Raw genomic sequence first — 19893 nt, forward strand, 5'->3', positions numbered from 1 at the left:
GTTCTCCCGTACATAGTTAATGACCTCTTCCTGTAATATAGTTTAAAGCATCAAAGTGCATAGTAGATAGAGAATGCATTATATCAAATGAAGTAATTTTTAATATTGTAATTGTAGGAAGTGCTCATACAAATACTGAGCGAATGCTGTAGTTGATTGCTGTAACTGATTGCTGTAACTACTATCTTGAAGAACAATATTGTTCAATCTACGAACTCATTTACGTGATTTATTTTATTTTGAATATAATGCTCAATAAATACAATCAATGCTATTTTAGTGTCCATTAGTAGTTCCGTTTGGAGCTCCGGCCCCTGGGTTCGAGAAATCAATGGTGAATCCATTCTCAGCAAACCCATTAATAAGATCTTGTTCCAGCAAAGGTTGCAGTTCCTGAGGCTGCTGTTTCGCCTTATCCTTGCCTCCTTCAAAGTTCTCTCTGACTCTCAAGTAGTGTTGTAACTCTTCAGCACTGACCGAAGGATTCAACTCACGTTGGGCCTTTTCAAAATCTTCCATTTGCACCAATACAGTGGTGTCAGCTTCTGTGGCAGCATTGTCAAACCACCATCTGGATGATATTTCTCCCTTACCCTGACTAGCTAAGTTGTCGTTGTATGCCTTGATCTTGACGTCCACCTCATTGGCTACTCTGGTCATGGCATTCAACATCGAGTCAGAACACAAAGCATAGAAATCAGCACCAGTAAAGGTAAACGAACAGTTTTCAGCGATCTTTTCCAAATCGACATTATCGTGTAACTTGAACTTTCTCGTCAAAGCTTCCAAGATCTTGGTCTGTTTTTCATTCGTATCTGAAATACCAAGATACAACATCTTGTCAAATCTTCCTGGTCTCAAAAGGGCTTCGTCTAGCAAATCTGGCCTATTAGTAGCCCCAACCACAAAAACACCATCACCACCTTCACTACTCATACCGTCCAATTCAGCCAACAACTGAGAAACAATTCTATCCATTACACCACCAGAGTCACCCTGGTTACCTCTTTTGGGAGCTACAGAATCCAACTCATCGAAAAAGATAACACAGGGTTTGGCATCTCTGGCTCTTTGAAAAACTCTTCTCACATTGGCTTCAGACTCACCGATATACATGTTCAACAACTCAGGACCCTTGACAGAAAAGAAGTTCAAAGAGAAATTGGTAGCAATGGCTTTTGCCAACAACGTCTTACCAGTACCCGGAGGACCATAAAATAAGATACCACTTCTCTTCTTCAAACCATTGTTGAACAATTCAGGATGTTTCAACGGCATATCAATAGTATCTAAGATTTCATCCTTGACCAAGTCCAAACCTCCAATGTCTTCCCACTTCACATTGGGAATTCTTGGTGCACCTATAGAGTCACTGAACTGGTTACGAGCCTCATTGATAGCCAGGTTGAAATCTTCAGGTAACCAGTTAATCAAACCACCATTACCAATTCTAATCAATTTGCTAACAGGAATACCAACCTCTTTAGAGAGCTTGGTTAATCTAATTAGAGCTAACTTTTTCGACTTTTTAATAATGGAAATCAAATCTCTTGGAGTCAAACCAGCAGACTGTAAAGCCAAAGTCTTGAAATTTATATCCTTTCTTATAACAAATGGAAACGAGTTGATATCGTCCATTTCGTGGTGAATTCCAAGTATGTTCTTCCTTTCATTGTGAATAAGGAACTTGAAGATTTCCAATCTTTCCGTTTCGTTAGGCACCGAGAAATCAATGGTAAACTTGATGATAGTCTTTAGGTCTCCATTCAATTTATCATAATCATTACAACTCATTACTATAGCCAAGTTCGGGTAGTTGCTCAAGTACCCATTCAAAGTCTGGATAATCTTCAATGCCAACGACGCAAAGATGCTGGAGTTCTGGTCATTTTCATCTGCCAGAGGACACAAGCTCTCAATGTGCTTTAAGTAAATCATATGGAAAGCACTAGAATTTGTTGGTGCATTGGAAATGAGCTTGTCGATCTTTCCGCTCAACAATCCAATGGTCTTCAATTCCTGGCCCGGATTCAACAATTCGAAACAATCCAACTCAATTAAATTCAATCCTAATTCTACAGCCACATTTCTCACCAACGCAGTCTTCCCAATTCCTCTACTCAATGAATTCAACAACACCGTCGTTTTCAACGCTATCTTAGATGACATACATGTAGTCAACACTTTTTTGAACTCCTTAGCATACTTAAACTCTGGTTTTTCGATAAAATTGAACAATGGTGGCAAGTTGATATAGTTATACCACTGATAGAATTCGTTCTTGGGCAACTTGACAAACTCAACTCCAGAAGAAACCAAGAGTGTTTTGTTTGGATCTATAATAAACTGATCAGAGCCATTATCACTCTTTCCTTTGACTTCAACAATCTTAAACCAGGCAACCGCGTCTGGGTCCCCTATAGGGATAACATCAAGTGCATCACCATCTTCGTTGTTATCATTACTGTTCTCAATGTCGTCGTTTTCATAGTCAAAGATCGTTTTGGACATTACAGAGTCTATGACGACCGGGAAGAAATCTCCCTGCTTAACGCATTTAAGCTGGTTGCTGAGAGTTGATTTCAAACTCGAGAAGAAAGTACGTTGGAATGTCTTGTCCATCGTAATTTGCGAGCTCACTCTAGATATGGTGACGGAGTCTGCGATGGGAATGACACTTGAAATAGATCCTTCCTGGGCATGGACTGCTTCAAAGGTGACAGTGGATGTTTCAATTAGGCCCAAATTGATCAACAATATAGGCGATACATAGATAGTTCCCTGTTTGAAAGTCAAATTTGGTTCCGTGAAGGTAAAGATACGGACAATGATGAAGTTGTCTGTGCCATACTTCAACTTAATCAAATCTCCATTGAAGACAGGGAAGCCTAACCTTATAAAGTCAGACGAGTTGATGAATAAGTATAACTCTGAATCCTCCTTGACCCATTGCTGAGGAAGACTGTCCACAGAGAGCTTTTCAGGCAAAGGTCTGACATGGAATTTGGGAGAAGTAGTTGCTGGAGAATTTTTGTTAAACTTCAATCTGGATTGTAAGTAAGTCGACAAGTCCAAGTTGTCCTCTACTTGATCAAAAAAGTCTTCATCCTCAAGCTCGTAGTCGAGATCGATATCATCAAGAGGTTCTCCATCTTCAAGGTCTTCTTCTTTCTGGTTAATCAAAATGATAGTAGTGTTGCTGTCCAAAAGACCTTGGGACACAGGTTCACAGAGCTTTATTCTGCCGTTTATTAAACGGATGTAGTCGCTGTCGTTTACTACATTGCCGCTGCTTTGCAAGAACTGATTCATGAACTGTGACTTGATACTTGACTGCGATTTGTTTGATAAGAGGGCGTAGATTTCGTGGGGTACAGACACAAAGACTGAGCTCAAGCTGGGAACATCACGGATATCTATAGACTGGATAACGACACTGTTCAAGGTGAGCTTGTCGTTGGAGAATCTCGTCAAGTTGGAGTTGTTGATCAACTTCACTAAGTTAGACAGCTTGTGGCTGACGTCCGAGATCTTGTAGATCTTGAACGAGATGAAGTAATCTGGTGCACCCAAGAATTTGATCAACACGAACTTATCGTTGTCGCCTTTGTTGCTGCTAATGTTATTGGCGTTGCTGTTGTTTGTGAGATTCGGTTCTTCAATCGACTCGGGAAAGAGCTTGTTGAACAAGTCGAGCGATAACTCCAAGGCATCGTATCTCATCAACTCTGGATCGTTAACTATGGACACATCGGCCACGGCCGTGACCGAAGCTTGCGGAAGCTTTCCTATCGGCGAAACGACAGACGGCATGGAAAAGAGTGGGACCTTCAGATATCAAAGTATACGAAAGAAAGAAAACTACAAAAGAATTCAGAATAGCAGGCTACGAATTGATATGATCATTTTCGAAGTCTGGAGTGTGTGGAATTTTTCAATCCTCGGAAGCTTGTGCGAAAAAAATGTGGGGGAGTCTTTGAGCACAAGAGTGAAGAAAGCACCATAAGAGACATTGCACTTGCAAAACTTATCGTGTACATAATTTTACTTGCCCATGCAATGACGAGTATGTTTGCAATATTGGAAATGTCTACTTCTGCTTTTCTGGAGTTAAATAATCCCATAATGAGCCCTTTATTACATTAAGCAAACAGTTTTCACACACTAATCGGCTGCGAAAAACTCTTTCAATATTCCCACTGCACAGGAGCCATAAGAATCCCACTAGACAATAAGCCACGAACTCTAATCCAAAATTCAACTACTTCCTTACTACACCACTTGAGTATATCATGTTCGTATCTTCACCAACTTGCCTTTACATAACCAAATTAGCCTCTGGGTTCAAAGTTGTGCACAGAGTACGAAATTGCATTGTATGAAATTGTGGAAGCGCAATATCCTGCTGTGAATGCCACTGCAAGACACGGCTCTGTTAACGACAAGACGTAAGACGTACAATAAAGGAATTGATCCTATTACTTGATGAAATTGCTTGTGAAATTCGTGCCTAAAATGGCTTGCGCATTTGGAAGCATGTTTTAGTCCTCTTCGTATGACTCAATATCGACATGGAACAAGCCACATGCGTAAATATAGACCGATTGGTCGTATTTCTTCGAAGATTAGGAGCGGCAGTCGAAGCAAAAAAGAGTGGGAATAATAACAGTTTCCAATTGCAGTGCCAATCCACAAACAGACCTATCTATAAAAGAGACGATTTCTGCACCTTTCTTTTCTGTTTCATGCCTTGACTTAAACTAGGTTTTAATGACTAAATCAGGTACGATAAACGATTTGCAACTACCAGAACATGTGCGTCCCAGCTCTTATACGCTTCAGCTCAAGGTAGATGTCGAGAAGCAAATATACGACGGCTCTGTACTCATTAAAATCTTCATTTATGAGGATTGCGATTTCATTGTTCTCAATAGCAGCAACCTAGAAGTCCAGGGGGCCAGACTTGGCAATAAACCAATTAGTTGGTCTGTTGATAGGGAGTTTTTAAGGTTCGATTCGAAGTTCACAAAGAATGAATTGGTTGAGTTATCTATTGAGTTTGCTGGTAAGTTTAACGATCACATAGCTGGCTTATATCAGTCTTCCTACACAATTGAGGAGGAAAACGAAGAGAAAACACGATATGTGGCAGCTACACATTTTGAACCAATCGATTGCCGAACAGTCTTTCCGTGCTTTGATCAACCTGACATGCGAGCCGAGTTCGAGATCATTTTGATAGTTAAAAGTGAATTGACGGCTTTGTCAAATATGGAAGTAGAGAAGGAAATCGCACTTGAAAATGGCTTTAAACAAGTTGTCTTTAAACGCTCACCACCAATGCCAACGTATTTGGTGGGCTTGCTAATCGGACAATTTGATTATGTAGAATCCAAACTTCTGAGAATTCCAATAAGAGTATGGTCGGATCCCGGAAAAATTAACAAGGCATTATATGCACTTGAACTTGCTGAAGCTGCCCTAGAATTTTATGAAAAGCAGTTCAAAATCAACTATCCACTACCAAAATTGGACTTCGTAGCCATTCCAGATTTTCCCAAACTAGGCATGGAAAACTTTGGCTTGATTTTCTTTAAGGAAGAAACCATTTTGGTAGACAGGGATACTACCTCTACCAACAATAAGTACGAGGTTGCTGCAACTATTTTCCATGAAGTTTCTCATCAATGGTTTGGAAATCTTGTGACATTGAAATTCTGGGATAGCCTTTGGCTCAAGGAAGGATTCGCCGATTGGATGTCTTGGTATGCTATTGATAGCCTTTATCCCGAATGGAAGCCGTTTCAAAATTATCTCGTCTATGACTTGCAAAATTCATTAACAGCAGATGCTCTCAGTACGACACATTCAGTAGAGATGCCAATTGCGTCATTGGAGGATATCAAACAAGGGTACGATAGTATTTCATACGCCAAAGGCTGTTCATTAATAGTGATGGTTGCAAAATGGCTTGGAGTGGATATTTTTATGGAAGGCGTTGTAAAATATTTGTCTACATTCAGTTGGAAAGCTACCACCGCACTGGATTTATGGTCATGTTTATACGATGTCAGCGGAATAGATGTTGGATCTGCAATGGAGGTTTGGATAAAACAAGCTGGTTTTCCGAAGGTTACTGTTGAGGAATTGGATGATAACAAGATAAAGATTTCCCAAAGGAGGTTCATATCTAATCCGACTGTAACTGAATATGATGACTATTTATTTCCAATCTTTGTAAATATCAGGACTACAAAAGAACCAAGTTATCAAATTTTACTCAAATCAAAGGAAGAGATATTTGAATTAGAGCTTGAGGATGACTTTTTCAAAGTTAATAGTGACCAAGTTGGGTTTTATCGAACTGCGTACAGTGAAGAGAGGTGGACCAAACTAGGTTTAGCTGGAGTTCAAGGAAAGCTATCCGTCGAAGACAGAATTGGTTTACTTGCCGATTGTGCAAAATTGGCGGAATCCGGTTATATACTGACTATTTGCTTTTTTGAGCTACTTAAGCAATGGAGTTGCGAAAAAGACGCATACGTTTGGGATGAAGCAATTAATGACTTATTTGATATTCAGGATGTATTCATATTTGACAATGGGAATATATTTGAAGGCATCAATCAATTTATGAGAAATCTAATTGGGAATCATATTCAGGCTAGTCTTGAAATCAGCCAAAAAGATTCTTATGAATTGAATAATTTCAAGAAAACAATCTTTTCTGCTGGCTATAGTAATGGCGATCCACTTGTTATCAAATACTGTAGAGAAAAATTTGCTTCATTTACACACGACGGAAACACAGTTAATGCTGACCAAAGAGGTGTCATTTTCAAGTGTGTTGCTAAATACGGAGGGCAAGAAGAGTATGAAAGATTGATGGAGATCTATGAGGAAGCAGATGATGACGACATTGCAGATGATGCGTTGGTTTCATTAGGTCGATTTCCAAAGCCTGACATATTGCAGAACTTCTTGCAATTTGTTCTAGATCTGCTAAATGAGCAGGATGTATTGTTTGCATTATCTGCTTTGAAAAATCATTCTACAGGTATCACAACTCTTTGGAGATTTTTGCGGAATGATTGGGAATCGATTGCTGAAAAGCTCGGATATGGTTCAGAAACACATATCAAAGTCGTCAACGCATGCTTGTTAAGATTAGCTACAAGGGATCAAAAAGACGAAATTGAGAGTTTCTTTGCTGATAAGGGCGAGGTTTTTGAGAAGACCGTTCGTCTGGCGTTAGAACGAATTGACTTGAAAGTGCAGTGGGTCGAAAGAGATGGTTCTAAGTTAAGGGAATGGTTCAAAACCAACTTGCATTATTCCGATGGTATTGTGTCCAAAGTGGAAGGATTGTCAATAGACAAGTAGATCTCATAAGTAAGAAATGGATACAATTTAGTTCACCCTTCGATCCTAAACTTCTATAGACAACTTAGTGCTATATATGCTGGCGAGATCTTATGAAAAGGAGGCTGAAAATTCCCCATGGAAGTAAAAGTAATCTCCGAAGAGCATAACGAATCAATCAGTCTTACTCCAATTTGTGAATTTGAACAGACTTGGGTTTCTTTCAGATTCTCAATCAACAACAACTAAGTCCATTTCAGCTGCAATTGGCCCTTCTCTATATGCTGCAAAAGTTACCCGGCTCCAAATTAAGTTCAGAGTCGTGTACAGCCAATGAAAAATTTACTACTACAATTTCTGTACCAAAGAATAACTACAATATCGAAGTCTGTTCTCCTGAAGACAAACACAACAGAGGCAAGATTGTCATTAATTGGTATGTAGAATTCCGAGAAGTTTCAGGAAGAAATGGATTTCTGCTGTCTGCGTGTTTTAATGATGATACTTTTTTCTTTTTCATACCAACATAGAGCTCTTACTTGAAGTCTTTACCGTTTTGGTAATGCATGGCTTTATTGCAATGATCTGGTATTTTTGTCATAGTTACACTGATATTCACTACACGAGACTAGAGGAACCATCTGATTTAAAATGGAAGTTGTACTAACTTATACAGAAGAATGCTGGCATTCTCAACAATCGATGTGTAATATATGGCGATAATCAAATCAAAGATGTGTAGACTTGTAGGTTAGTAGAAGATTTACAGATGTAAATTGTGAATATTGATGTTAAAGTTCTACATGAACTGGCGTATTCACTGTGAAAACATGACTAAAGGCTCTCTTATCGTACAGCATCTCTGACTGAAGGCAGTGCTGCTGCGTTCTATTCATATAAACTCGCTCTACATTCTTTTCTAATACAATGATTATGAATTTATTATACAAACTTCTTATTTATGAAAAACTACTTAACTTGAAGTTCAACTTAAGCTTCGTCTTCATCAACAACAACAGTTTGCAAACCCTTGGTGGTTGGAACAATGACTGGTTCAACGAAAGCGAACAACTTTTCCTTGGCGTCTTCTTCGTCGTTTCTCTTTCTAGAGATTCTCAATCTCAATCTGTTTTCAACACCTTGAACACCTCTCTTCCACAATTGGACGTTCAACTTTGGATCTAATCTAACATCGGTGGTACCCATGTGCAAAGTAGCGAACTTCTTGATTTCCTTGACAGCCTTTGGAGCTCTCTTCTTGAAGTGAACACCGTGCAACTAAATAGGTTAGTATAAAATTCGAAAATAATGTGCTGGACGTAGACGGGGATCAGAATGACTTTTTCTATTTGATAATATGCTTGAAATTATTGGAATACTTCTCTGGGCTAAATTTTCAAATGGAAGATGCTTACGACATCTATGTATGGGATGACAAGTCTGATAATAACATGCTGTTCTGAGCTTCCATGGAACACTACTGCTGGAGTTTCTAAAACTTTGCTATTTCCACATTACAGCATAGAATGGACATAGACGAATGAATAACTTAAATGTTCTGACCTCTTTATTCTTCTTCTCTGTCACGTTAATTCTTCATATTGAATATTGACTTTTGATAATGTTTTCAGTTTGGTGATATTACGTTCTTCTAATCGACTTCGAGCCTTCGCTTGGATTTTGGAGTATAATTCTGGAATTTTTCAGTCTTCGGATAATCCCCATTTAAACGTCTTTCTTTCCGCAGCTTTCTTTACATACTCTCTTGTGCAAGTTGATGGTGTATTCACGAGTAACAACGTCTTGTAAAGCCATTTTGGATGATTGCTATTAGTAAAGGTATACAAACACTAGAATTAAAAGGAAGTTTCAGCACTCTTGAAAAGTAGTAGCTGAAAAAAAATTTTCCCTCACACAGTAGCAGTTCTCGCACTCCCATAGTGAGAGTATCTCCATAGTCGATTTTGTGAAGACTTTCTGGCAAGGGAAGCACATCACGTGCACTAATAGTAAGGTGCGAAACTGATGGTGGTATGTGCAGTCGAGTATTAGAGAAACAGACACGTGAGGTATGTAACAGTTGAGGGCTGAGCCCTAAGCAAACTGGCAAGATCAGTGAGGTGGGACTGTCTCTTTCACACTGCACCAATAATAGGCTGCAAACAAGGGCTTATCGTCACAGATTATAACACTTTAAAATTCATGAATTTATATACATATATATAAAACATATACCGTGTGGGTGTAGTGAAATGAAAACCATTCGAACCATTCAAAAAGTAGGAATTGATAACTCTAGAGATGCTATCTGGACCCAACTATATCTGTACCTATTTTGCAATCACTACTCTAGCCCGTATATCTTATAGATGTATTTGTACCAATGATTATTCAAGTCCGCATATGCTAAGTCGAGGAGTTGATCGTGGTCGAATTCTTGGAGTTGCTCCTCGGAGACGTCACTTTTTTCTTTACGGCTGAGAAATTGTAGCTTTCCGTCTTCGCTGGATTCAAGTTTGAAGTGAGGGAAGATGTTGCACAATTCCCACAAGCCTAAGGTAGAACAGATGATACGGGTTGTAACGGATCCATTGATGACCGAGTCCACGAGCTCTTCTAGCGTGATATCTTGCTTGACATATACACTGGCTGCGGGTGTTTCAGTAATTTCAGAATCTTGTGATGGAATCGTTGGCTGCAAGGTTTGCATGGAGTGAAGCAAGGAATTTTTGGTGAAGGGCTGGACTTCACTTTCGTAGCTATCTTTGTATTTCGGGATTACAAGTTCCTCTACGTTCGTGTCGGGAGTAGACTTTCGACGAAGGTTGAGCACCAAAGTTTCCACAATTATGATTAATAGTGTTACGTTCAGCAAGTATTGCTGGTAGTGTTCGTCTGGGTTAGGTAAGAGTTTCAATTCCTGGCGCAAGTTGATCAAGTAGTTGAGTAATGACAAATAGTTTTTCGTTATCAAGAGGACAACTACGATGTCGTAGCTGAGATTGATAAGCTTGTGTTTCAACTCGCTGGAGCTTTTGAGTCGCAACTGGTAGTTTAGTTTGTATATCTCATTTATCAAGTTCAAGTTAGGCAATGATTTCAAGCGCAAAAGCAAGATCAAGAGGTCGTAGTCTATGAGAGCCCAGTTGTTTTTGGGCAATGGGTAGATTGGCGTTAAGTTATTTGTGTTTAAACTCGAAGACAAGGATGAGGACCGGCTAACATTGGTTGTGGCCGAAGCAGTAGTAGAAGCTGAATCGGACGTCGCTAAACTAGCGGAATTGGGCGGGACAGCATTGTTGTTCTCGTGCAAATACAAGGCGTTGTTCAAGTTTATGGCCTCCTTCTTAGCGTAATTGAGCCGATTGTTGAACAAATGGAGAACTAGACGAAGATGCCAGAGCCGGAGAAGCTGGCTCTGCGAAAATCCGGGATGCCGTATGAGATGGTAAGTCTGGTCAAGCAACGAAGCGTAGTTGGGTCCGATTGACTCGGACTGTAATGATTTCACCAAATGAAGAATTGAGGTATTCAGCAGTGGAGGAGAAGTAGGAGGACATACAAAGAGTGAATCTTGGGAAAGGTGTTGGGTAGACATTGTGAAACCGTTAATTAATCAGTGGAAAATCGCCAGAATTGATGAGAGTTAATAAAAAATGAATTGAAAATTGAATTGAAGGTTTGGAGTAGAACGGATAATAGGATGGGATGTCTAGAATTGTATAGTATAATAGTGATTAATGGTACGGTACGATTTCCTTTGTACACAAGAATGTAGAGGGGTGAGATCTTTATCTACTCCATAGTTAACAGACTAATTCGAGAAACTCACGTGATAATATATGCGAAAGATCAACCCCATATAACCAACTCAGCTTAACACTAAAGGACAATTAATCATAATTCTTACAAGGGTCGATTTCGATGACTTCACATACTGAACTTATTCAGCTGGCAAAAAATAACCAAATTGCCCAATTGCGACAATCGGCAGCTTATTCGAAACAGCTATCCAATACCTTCTATTCCCTCATCAAGTCCAATTCTACAAATGGACCCAACACCTCAACTTTGATAGATAAAATCACCACGATCCATCAGCTTAATGACGAAATCGATAAGCAGTTGAACCAAGGCATTGCTTCCAGTTTTGATCAGTTGATGCGATCCAAGAAACGGCTTCAAATTCTTATTGATGATTGCAATAGTCTACTCCAGGTAAAACATCATCCTCATCATCATACTACTGGCAAACACACACAAAATCACAATACCCGTACGAATGCTCTAGTAGATGTGCTTCAATCGCGTTCAGAGTTGATTGACCAGGATTTGCGTATTCTAGAACAGACTTTGAAGTTGGTGAAGAACCACCAATAAGTCATAACGACTAACGAATGTACACTAGATATAATACAACAACCTCTTTCGAAGTGATATTACTATTTATTATGTATACTATTGAAAGATGATTTTCAAACTGTAAATAGTATATACTACAAATATGAAGTTATTACTATCGTAGGTATTAATTATATTGCTACTATTGTACGAAATTTAGCAGAATTTAAGACATTAAAACGTTAAGATGACGATATGCTAGCCAATTATAAGAGTAGCAATCTTCACAAAAGACTCATGGCAAGCCTCTTGCTGCTCTCTCCCATTTCTCCTCCGCAATCCAACCGGCGTTGATGATTTTGACCAAGTCCTCGAGATTGATGCGTTTCTCGTTCTTGAGAAGACGACCCTTATCTACCAAGTTGTTGTATATCTTAACATACAAGTCACGGGGTATGTGGCTGATGGACAGCTTGCGAAGACGCTTCTCAACCTTTTGGGGATCGTCATTTGCAAGCCATTTGGAACGGCGGTATTCCCAGAGTGAAGTACCAATGTTGTCTATTTGAAGGTTCATATGCAAAGTTGTACGTGATGAACCGCTGTCCATAGCAGGCGATTCGTTCTTCGCGTGGATTTCAAACTCCTGCTTCAACTTGCAGAGGTCAAGATCACGGAAATTGATTTCGTTGAGATATCCTTCGCCTTCCTCTTCTGATTCATCATCCATGCCATCTTCTCTGTCGCTATCGACATCTAATTCTATTGGAATATCTGGATGTGGACTTCTAGAGTTCATATCCAGGTTGACATTGCTGTTGCCTGCACTTTGCTGTATGAAATCTTGCAACGTACAACTCATCTTGTTGTGATTGCTATCTGATACGAAGGTCGTGGAAGACTTGACTTCTTCGTTCTTCAAGTGGATAGCGGCCATGCGGTCCAAGCTCTTGTACTTTTTATATCCTTCAAGGAAAGCTTCGCTAGCTGAGTTGTATCCCTTGTTGGACTTAATGAGTCTATCTAAAGTGTCGTCGTTTTCTACGTCTACAAAGAGATCGTCAACAAGTTCGTCAGTGTTGAACACTTCTTCCAGAATCGACCTGAGTTTAAACAAAAGTAGGTTCCACTCAATGGAGATTTTCTTGAAGAATCCAACCTTTTTTGACAGCTTCGAGTTGCTGATTTCTTTTTTCAACGGCGAGGACTTCTTCTTTGCTCTGCTTCTTATATCTGGCAGCGACACGGCGTTACGTAATATAGGAATGTGACCGTGCTGGGTGGTTGTGGATGAAGATGGTTCGTTGCAGGTATACAAGTTGTGAATCACCACCATATCTAGAGCGTTGGTAGAACAGATAAGACCAAACGCTAGATGCTAGTATGACTATGAAGGGTGTCTCTGATCTATATGACGATGACAGAGACAACTGAAGAAATCTGATATGATATCAACAGATATGTTAGAATGATAGATACTATAAGCTGAAAGGATACCTATAATTTGATACGATATATCAATGTAATATACCAATATGATAAACCAACTTTGGATGGTATCTTGACTCAAACGTTGCGAGATCAGTATATTTGATCTTCAGGCTATTTTGTGGTGTTACTTAGGCAATAGCCACTGCTGAGTTCTATCGGAAGAAATCTGAAAATGAGACTTTTAAGTAACAAAAACTTCAAGTGAGTTGGAACACAACAAAAAAAGCCAGACCTGGCTCAGCAATAGTGGAACAATAAAGGCTTAAGGTCACCAGGTGCCTTACAAAGGGAACTATGAAGACAACAGGCGAGAAAACGACAGCCGAAGCTCTGGAAAGGAAGAAATAATACAAACATCTGGTCAAGCTCAAAAAGAAAAGTCACTCTCCAATACTCATACAATATTGGTCTCCCAATCTGGGCATTCTGTGTGCAGGTATTGGAAAACAGCATATTTGAAGGATCGCACGGAACAAGATGCTTCTAAGTAGTGTTCCATTTGGCTTGGGCTCCAGATATCACCTAGACTGTACATAGCCGCGGAAGACCTTTACATGAATCATTTTCAACTGATAATTAAGCTGCTCTAGTGGAAGATAGATAGAAATTTTTCCTAAGCGAAAATTGTGAAAGATTGCGGTTGTGAACCCATGCCGCAATAGTGTTACTTCCCAGAGAAAAGTCTTCTGCATGCTCCACACTCTACACTTACTCCTAAAGTCAATCACACCACCAGCAGCAAGAAATTATCACAACTGTTCATCTAATCGCCGAGTCGGTAGTTCCTTTCTAGAATCTCCTATTTACGCACTGCCTCTGTCCCGAGCTTTCCAGCTACAGGCTTCTGCTACTGCTTTGTGTCTGGACCAAAGGACTAAAGCGATGGGCTCAGTTTTTGGCGGCACGTGATGACTGAGCCTCGGGATTTTCTTCACCTACGGTGACCTTACCCACATATTCTCAGTATTGGCGAAACAATCTGGTTGTTGAATGTAGACTCGAAACTGTAGCCTCTGCACGATCAATGTAGAAATTGGTCACCATTTCATTTTTCATTTCAAGTGTTATTTTTTCAGAGTTTTTCATTCGAGATGCAATCCGTATTTGACAATACATGCGGCTGGCAGCCTGAAATGGCTGCGAAAAGTAATTGTAGATCATTGGGCTGATAGCACGACCACTAACTCGTTTGGACTGATACCTATGGATTGATAGGATCTGTAAATTCGGTCAAAACTATTATTTGTCTAGATTTCAGGGTTCTTCTGGCGAACATATGACAGTAGAGCCATACGTAGTAACTTCAAACAGTATGGTCACTGTTTGACCAATAAAGAGCGAAATTTGATCTGTAGTATATTCTACAACAGAAAAGAATTACATAACGAATTAATAAACAAACTCTTTTTGCTAGAGCTCCCACCTCGTCTGCAAGCCACCAATCATTCTCTGCCCTAGTTTCAAACATTACTCATTAATTGAGACATATAGAATACATTACTAGATAAACCTTTTAAGCCTTTGCAACATGGAGTTCTTCGATAGTTTCTACGACTTCCTTGTCGTCGAGGTCCGATTCTCCACTGCTGGAAACGACCACCTTATTGTCTAATTTTCTGTAAGCAATCACAACGTAGACAGCATAGGTGCTTGCTAATATATAGCCACACATAGGAATCACAGCTGAAACACGGTACGAGACGTTATCTGCTACTACACCAGTCAAAGATGGCCAACACATACCTCCGGAGATACCCATAACCAACCCAGCACCACCTCTCTTAGAGTGTCTACCCAAACCTCTCATACCCATCCCAAAGATCATGGCAAAACAACACGATTCAAATGCAAAAACAATGATATAACACGCAAGACCAGCTTTGCCATGTAAACCAGCAGCAAGAGCTGCGAATAAGATGCATCCAGAAATGAAAGCACTATACATATACTGAGGCTTACAACCCAAATGAAGCATGAACGAGGCAATGAATCTGACACCACAGTAGATGGCTTGGGCAACAGAAAGCAAGTTGGAGGCTGTAGTTTTAGCGATTCCAGCATTGAAATGGGCATAGTTGATGAAGAATGAAGCGAGCGAGACTTGCGCTCCAACATAGCAGAACTGAGCAAAAATTGCCCAGAACAAGGGCCACTGTTTCAAAAACCTCTCTTTGTCGTTGTAGACACCATTAGCCTCTTCAGTCAACTGGTGCATATCCTCGTCCGTGATTTCTGGAATGTCTGCAACATAGAAAACGATACTCAAAATAAAGACAAAGGATCCTACGGCGAGATACACCCATTGAACGTTGGTCAACGAGTATGCATTAGCACCGTTGAAAAAGGTGTGCGATGCTATTAAAGGAGAAACGAAAGTACCCGCACCTTGAAACGATTGAGCCAAGTTGATTCTGAGCTCAGTTTTGTCTGTTGGACCACACATAGTCGTGTAAGGGTCAGCAGCAGTTTCCAATGTGGAAAGACCTACACCTACAATGAACATGGCCCCACAGAAGCCGCCAAAGCTTTCGAACTTAGCGCAGGGCCAGAACATGAAGCTTCCAACACCGAGAATAAGAAGACCAGCTATAAAAGTGTATCTGTAGCCATAGCGACGAACGACAAACGATGCAAAAGTAGGGGGGTTGATAAAATAGGCTCCGAAGTAGGCAACTTGAAGTCCAGTAGATTGTGTACTGGATATTCCAAAAACGGTTTGGAAGTGGGCATTCAACGTATCCAACATTCCATAGGCAAACCCCCAAAGAAAGAAGAGCGACACAACAAGTGACAAGGGTACAAGCGATTCTCGTGCTGTAAGCTGGGAGCCTGATATTCCCTAGAAAAGGCGTTAGTACGTTTTCAGTAAAGTTTCAGCTATCAAGATCCATGTTTTTCTATACTCACTCTTTTACATAAGGAGTTTTCCTGGTACTTTAAGAGAGTCATGGTGAATAACAGATATCGAATTGGATTTCTTGTGTCCGATACTAGAAGATGGTCATGATTGTGTGCCAGTTGTCGTAGCTTCCTATGTTCTTATATAGAAAAAGAAAGGACGGAGATCGCCAAGTGTATAAAAAGTGAAAAATTGACATTATGGTGATCTCGGCTCAAATTTGTTGCGAGCAAGCAATGATTCACCGAAGTGTCACCACTGTACTCCACAGCACAGAACCCCAATAATAGTTACTGCAGCATTACTACCATTACAATATGTCGGCTTAGCCTCTTACAATGATACTGCTATTATGTTATGCACGAGTGAGAGAAGACATTTTCCTGTTGGGGATTCATTCATTTTTTTTGTTCAGATTAATTGAATCTAATTTTTCACTCTTAATTTTTTGCTCATTACTCGCCGAAATGGTTTCGAATCTAATTCCTATTCCCTACAATTATAATTCGAAATAACGAACACTCGCAAAGTTCAATTTCGTATGCATTGTTAACAATAAATCTTTGATAATCTTTCACTGATTCTCTCTTTTCTACTATTACATGTTCTCTATTCATGGATTTTTCGATATGATTGCAAAAATAGTTAATTCTCAAAATGTCAAGTTGAAGACCTGTGTTGAAAAACCTCAAGGTGTCACCTCCCTCTATTCAGCTTGTAAGGAGTTTGTACAGGGTGATTCTCTAACAGCAACGTTGATTATGGGGTTGGGAAACTATTTCTTCGATTCGAGATCTCTTTGTGGGGTTTGCGGGGTAGTCCTTTGAAGTGTGTGGATAATGCTCCGCTAGTCATAATTTCTATACATTTTGGGCTCGGAAGAAAGATACTTCGAAAAATGCTCTGCTCTATATACGAAGACCAAAGCAAAGAGGTAGAGTTTTCTGAATTGAAGTAGGTGGAGTATGCTGAAACTGTTTGGACGCTGAATGTAGTAATACCTGGTACATTTCTTCCATAAGTCGCAGCTTGTGTGCGGTGAAATTATACAATAAATTCAGTCAATTTAACCTCACAATTTCTTCATGCTTTTGCAATAGAAGAACTACACTGTAACACCATGTGAGGATAGTCTTCAGAAAAGAAAGAGGAAACCTTCCGTGGTCATTTTCCTTAAATTGTCGCAGCACCAATCATACAAAGATTATGAGAAAGCGGGCGAGTTAGCAACTTGGTTCGAAGAGAAATGATAGTCCAATCACTGTCAGGATGGATGAGTTGGCCACAATTTACAAATGGAACATTTAATGCGATGTTTCTCTTGCGCTGATTTTCCCATATAAATGACCTTCGGATATAGAACCACTAGATGAAGACATGACTATTGCATCTATTGCTTTGTTCTTGCTAATTTCGACAAGTCTACTTGGACGACTTGCTTAGACGACTTGCTTAGAAACAATTAACTGGTTCTTCTCAAATTGTGACAGAATTTACCCTTAGCAACTGACGTACAGACTGGCTGCAAAATGATAGATCGTATTGATTATGTGCAGATATCTCCAAGCGAATAATATAATTTGAGTTGATTTTGTATCAACATATAGTTTATAGATTTTAGCTTACAAAATTAGCTTTGAACAAAATATTTGCAACCATTTTTAAATCTATTCTAACGTTCGTGAAGAAACTATGACATAACTATGTAATTTTTACAGCAATCATTTCGAAATTATACAAACTTAGTAGTAGCATCTATGATACCAGATTGGCTGCGACAACCTTACCACCGTTAGTTTCGACAGCACTATTTTTTGCTTCGGTGTCTAGAGCAGCAAACTTATTTTTCAACTGCTTATAGTATGCGTAATCAAAGCTCCATCCTCTTTTCCCATTTAGAACTTTCGCGTTATCATTGGAGTCCTTGGCCAATTCCAGAGCAGACCTCTTCGAAATCAATCTACTACGCAAATGGGCACCGAAGCTTTCCCATTTGACATTGTACACAGCAATGGATAGTCCATTGTGTTTGTTGGCCGAGGTCCACGATCGAGAATTAATGCCATTGGCATAAAAGCCATGGTATTCTGGAAGAGGGGGCAACAAGAGTAACTCTACCGATAAATCACCGTAGATCTCAGCATGTTCGTCACTGTCTTGTTCAGAAGGAGGCGCTTTACTGTCGGCATTAACGTTAATGTTCAATGGCTTTATTATGTCATTCCTGGTCCAGTTCGGGTTCCACTGCGTGAGGTCCATCTTGTCGTGGAAGAATCCGTTGTGGGCCAAAATACTGAGAATGTCAGAATCATCGGTATAGGCACCACTGGCGCCACCCCACAACTCTCTTTTTATTATTACCGATGACTCGAACTCGTGGATGAACTTGTCAATGAAATGGAAGGGGATTTTGATTTCCACTATGCTATTTATGTAATCTGCGGTCAATGGTGGGAGCGAGGGGATATACTTTTTCTGGAAACACACCTCTTTAGATTTTGATTCATATCGTTCCTTCAAGATGTCGAATTCTTCAACATGTCCTGGCTTTAAGCCATAGAGCTGTGAAGTCTGCAAGTTGGACCACGTAGTCGTGGGATTATAGACAATCGTGCCAAGGTGGCGACGTTGTGGAAACTTTTCCTTGATAAATTGTAATACAGGCTGCACGTTCAAGGATACGGGAGGAACGGTATTGAATTCCACTTTCTCTCTGAGAGCTCTTTGTGGAGGCAACAAAGACTTGGCAGACTCAACATCTTTTGTTGCTTCTAGAATGCCTGCAGCTGTTTGTTGTTCAGACTCAGTGTCCTCAAGATGTTGTACTGGATTGGTAATATCTACATCATCGTTTGGTTTAGCCACCCCTTCCTGTTTCACCAGTTCAGGTGCAAGAACATGTATATGATTTCCTGAGTGAATGTGAGGTATTCCAGATTGTTCTGAGCCTGGCTGGGGGTGCGAATGGTGATGGTGGTGATGGTGATGTGGATGGTGATGATGGTGATGATGATGGTGATGGTGACGGTGCGGGTCCTGGTCTGCGTACTGTTTGTTAGTTTCTGTAGGTATAGCAGGAGGACTTGGTGCGTTTGTTGCGTTTGTAGAGGATGTCTGTGAAGCCTTAGACTGAGTCTGAGTTTGCGCCTGAGGATTTTGGTGCGGCTGAAACTGAGGTTGGATTTGCGTTTGCTGCAATTGCGCTTTCTGAGTCTGAGTTGGTTCTTGCTCAATTGGTCTATACGTTTTGGTATGTTCTGGTTGCGGGTAACCCGAGTTGTAGTCGTGGGAATAGGTTCCATACTGATTTTGCGAAGATTGTGCTATAGCTTGTGAGTGCGTCTGAAGTTGGGCTTGCGCTTGCGATTGATCCTCCGACGGCTGCACCTGCGTTTGCGTTTCTGGCTGTTCGTGCTTGACACGTTTGGCTTTTGGTTGAATCTGAGACGACGGGTCTGGAGCCGAGGTATTGTTCAAGAAGCTGGAAATGCCCATGTTGGCAGCTGGGGGAAGTTTGCTACTACCAGAGGACCCCAGAAGAAACGAGATGGATGGCAATCGAATGCCCGAACCAGCACCAGTGGCGGAACCAGTTCCAGTGCCGGTAGGAAGTGATTGTTTGTCAGCAGACATTGGTTTATAGCGTTGAAGGTGTAGCTTTAGACGATTGAATGCTTTCTGTAGCTAGTCTCTTTTGTGTTACTATTCTAGGAAATAGTGGAAAGAAATGAGTACTGGAATTGGAGAGATGTACAATTTTGCGCGAGTTTGTAAAGTGGGTTGTTGCCGCTGCTTCGCTA

The 19893-nt window shown here is 40.3% G+C and overlaps 8 protein-coding genes across 8 annotated transcripts; 2 read left to right on the forward strand and 6 right to left on the reverse strand. All coding sequences in view use genetic code 12, as the record gives it.

Annotated features, from left to right (window-relative positions):
• Positions 1 to 276: 276 nt before the first annotated feature.
• Positions 277 to 3813, reverse strand: PEX6 (peroxisomal assembly protein; the record flags this gene model as incomplete). The annotated part of the gene is made up of 1 exon (XM_001384592.1): positions 277 to 3813. The coding sequence occupies one exon, from the start codon at positions 3811 to 3813 to the stop codon at positions 277 to 279; it is 3537 nt and encodes a 1178-aa protein (XP_001384629.2).
• Positions 3814 to 4770: 957 nt separating this feature from the next.
• APE2.1 (alanine/arginine aminopeptidase) lies at positions 4771 to 7383 on the forward strand (the record flags this gene model as incomplete). Its single annotated transcript, XM_001384242.1, has 1 exon — positions 4771 to 7383. One exon carries the CDS (start codon positions 4771 to 4773, stop codon positions 7381 to 7383), a length of 2613 nt encoding a protein of 870 aa, XP_001384279.2.
• A 900-nt stretch (positions 7384 to 8283) lies between these two features.
• Positions 8284 to 9193, reverse strand: RPL31B (60S ribosomal protein L31). Its single transcript, XM_001384593.1, has 2 exons — positions 9124 to 9193; positions 8284 to 8640 (listed from the first exon to the last, which is right to left on the reverse strand). Exons 1-2 carry the CDS (start codon positions 9175 to 9177, stop codon positions 8353 to 8355), a joined length of 342 nt encoding a protein of 113 aa, XP_001384630.1. The 5' UTR covers positions 9178 to 9193; the 3' UTR covers positions 8284 to 8352.
• Positions 9194 to 9706: 513 nt separating this feature from the next.
• PICST_59570 (hypothetical protein) lies at positions 9707 to 10960 on the reverse strand (the record flags this gene model as incomplete). Its single annotated transcript, XM_001384594.1, has 2 exons — positions 9707 to 10556; positions 10578 to 10960. 2 exons carry the CDS (start codon positions 10958 to 10960, stop codon positions 9707 to 9709), a joined length of 1233 nt encoding a protein of 410 aa, XP_001384631.2.
• Positions 10961 to 11286: 326 nt separating this feature from the next.
• PICST_31790 (hypothetical protein) lies at positions 11287 to 11742 on the forward strand (the record flags this gene model as incomplete). Its single annotated transcript, XM_001384243.1, has 2 exons — positions 11287 to 11569; positions 11654 to 11742. The coding sequence occupies 2 exons, from the start codon at positions 11287 to 11289 to the stop codon at positions 11740 to 11742; spliced, it is 372 nt and encodes a 123-aa protein (XP_001384280.2).
• A 256-nt stretch (positions 11743 to 11998) lies between these two features.
• On the reverse strand, positions 11999 to 13039 carry PICST_31791 (hypothetical protein; the record flags this gene model as incomplete). Its single annotated transcript, XM_001384595.1, has 1 exon — positions 11999 to 13039. The coding sequence occupies one exon, from the start codon at positions 13037 to 13039 to the stop codon at positions 11999 to 12001; it is 1041 nt and encodes a 346-aa protein (XP_001384632.2).
• Positions 13040 to 14824: 1785 nt separating this feature from the next.
• On the reverse strand, positions 14825 to 15940 carry FUC1 (L-fucose permease Glucose/galactose transporter; the record flags this gene model as incomplete). The annotated part of the gene is made up of 1 exon (XM_001384596.1): positions 14825 to 15940. A coding segment is annotated over one exon (1116 nt), but the record flags the coding sequence as incomplete, so codon positions are not given.
• Positions 15941 to 17731: 1791 nt separating this feature from the next.
• On the reverse strand, positions 17732 to 19726 carry PICST_67709 (hypothetical protein; the record flags this gene model as incomplete). Its single annotated transcript, XM_001384597.1, has 1 exon — positions 17732 to 19726. The coding sequence occupies one exon, from the start codon at positions 19724 to 19726 to the stop codon at positions 17849 to 17851; it is 1878 nt and encodes a 625-aa protein (XP_001384634.2).
• Between the last annotated feature and the right edge of the window lie 167 nt (positions 19727 to 19893).

This window comes from Scheffersomyces stipitis, chromosome 4 (genome assembly GCF_000209165.1).
Source record: "Scheffersomyces stipitis CBS 6054 chromosome 4, complete sequence".
NCBI lineage: Eukaryota > Fungi > Ascomycota > Pichiomycetes > Serinales > Debaryomycetaceae > Scheffersomyces > Scheffersomyces stipitis.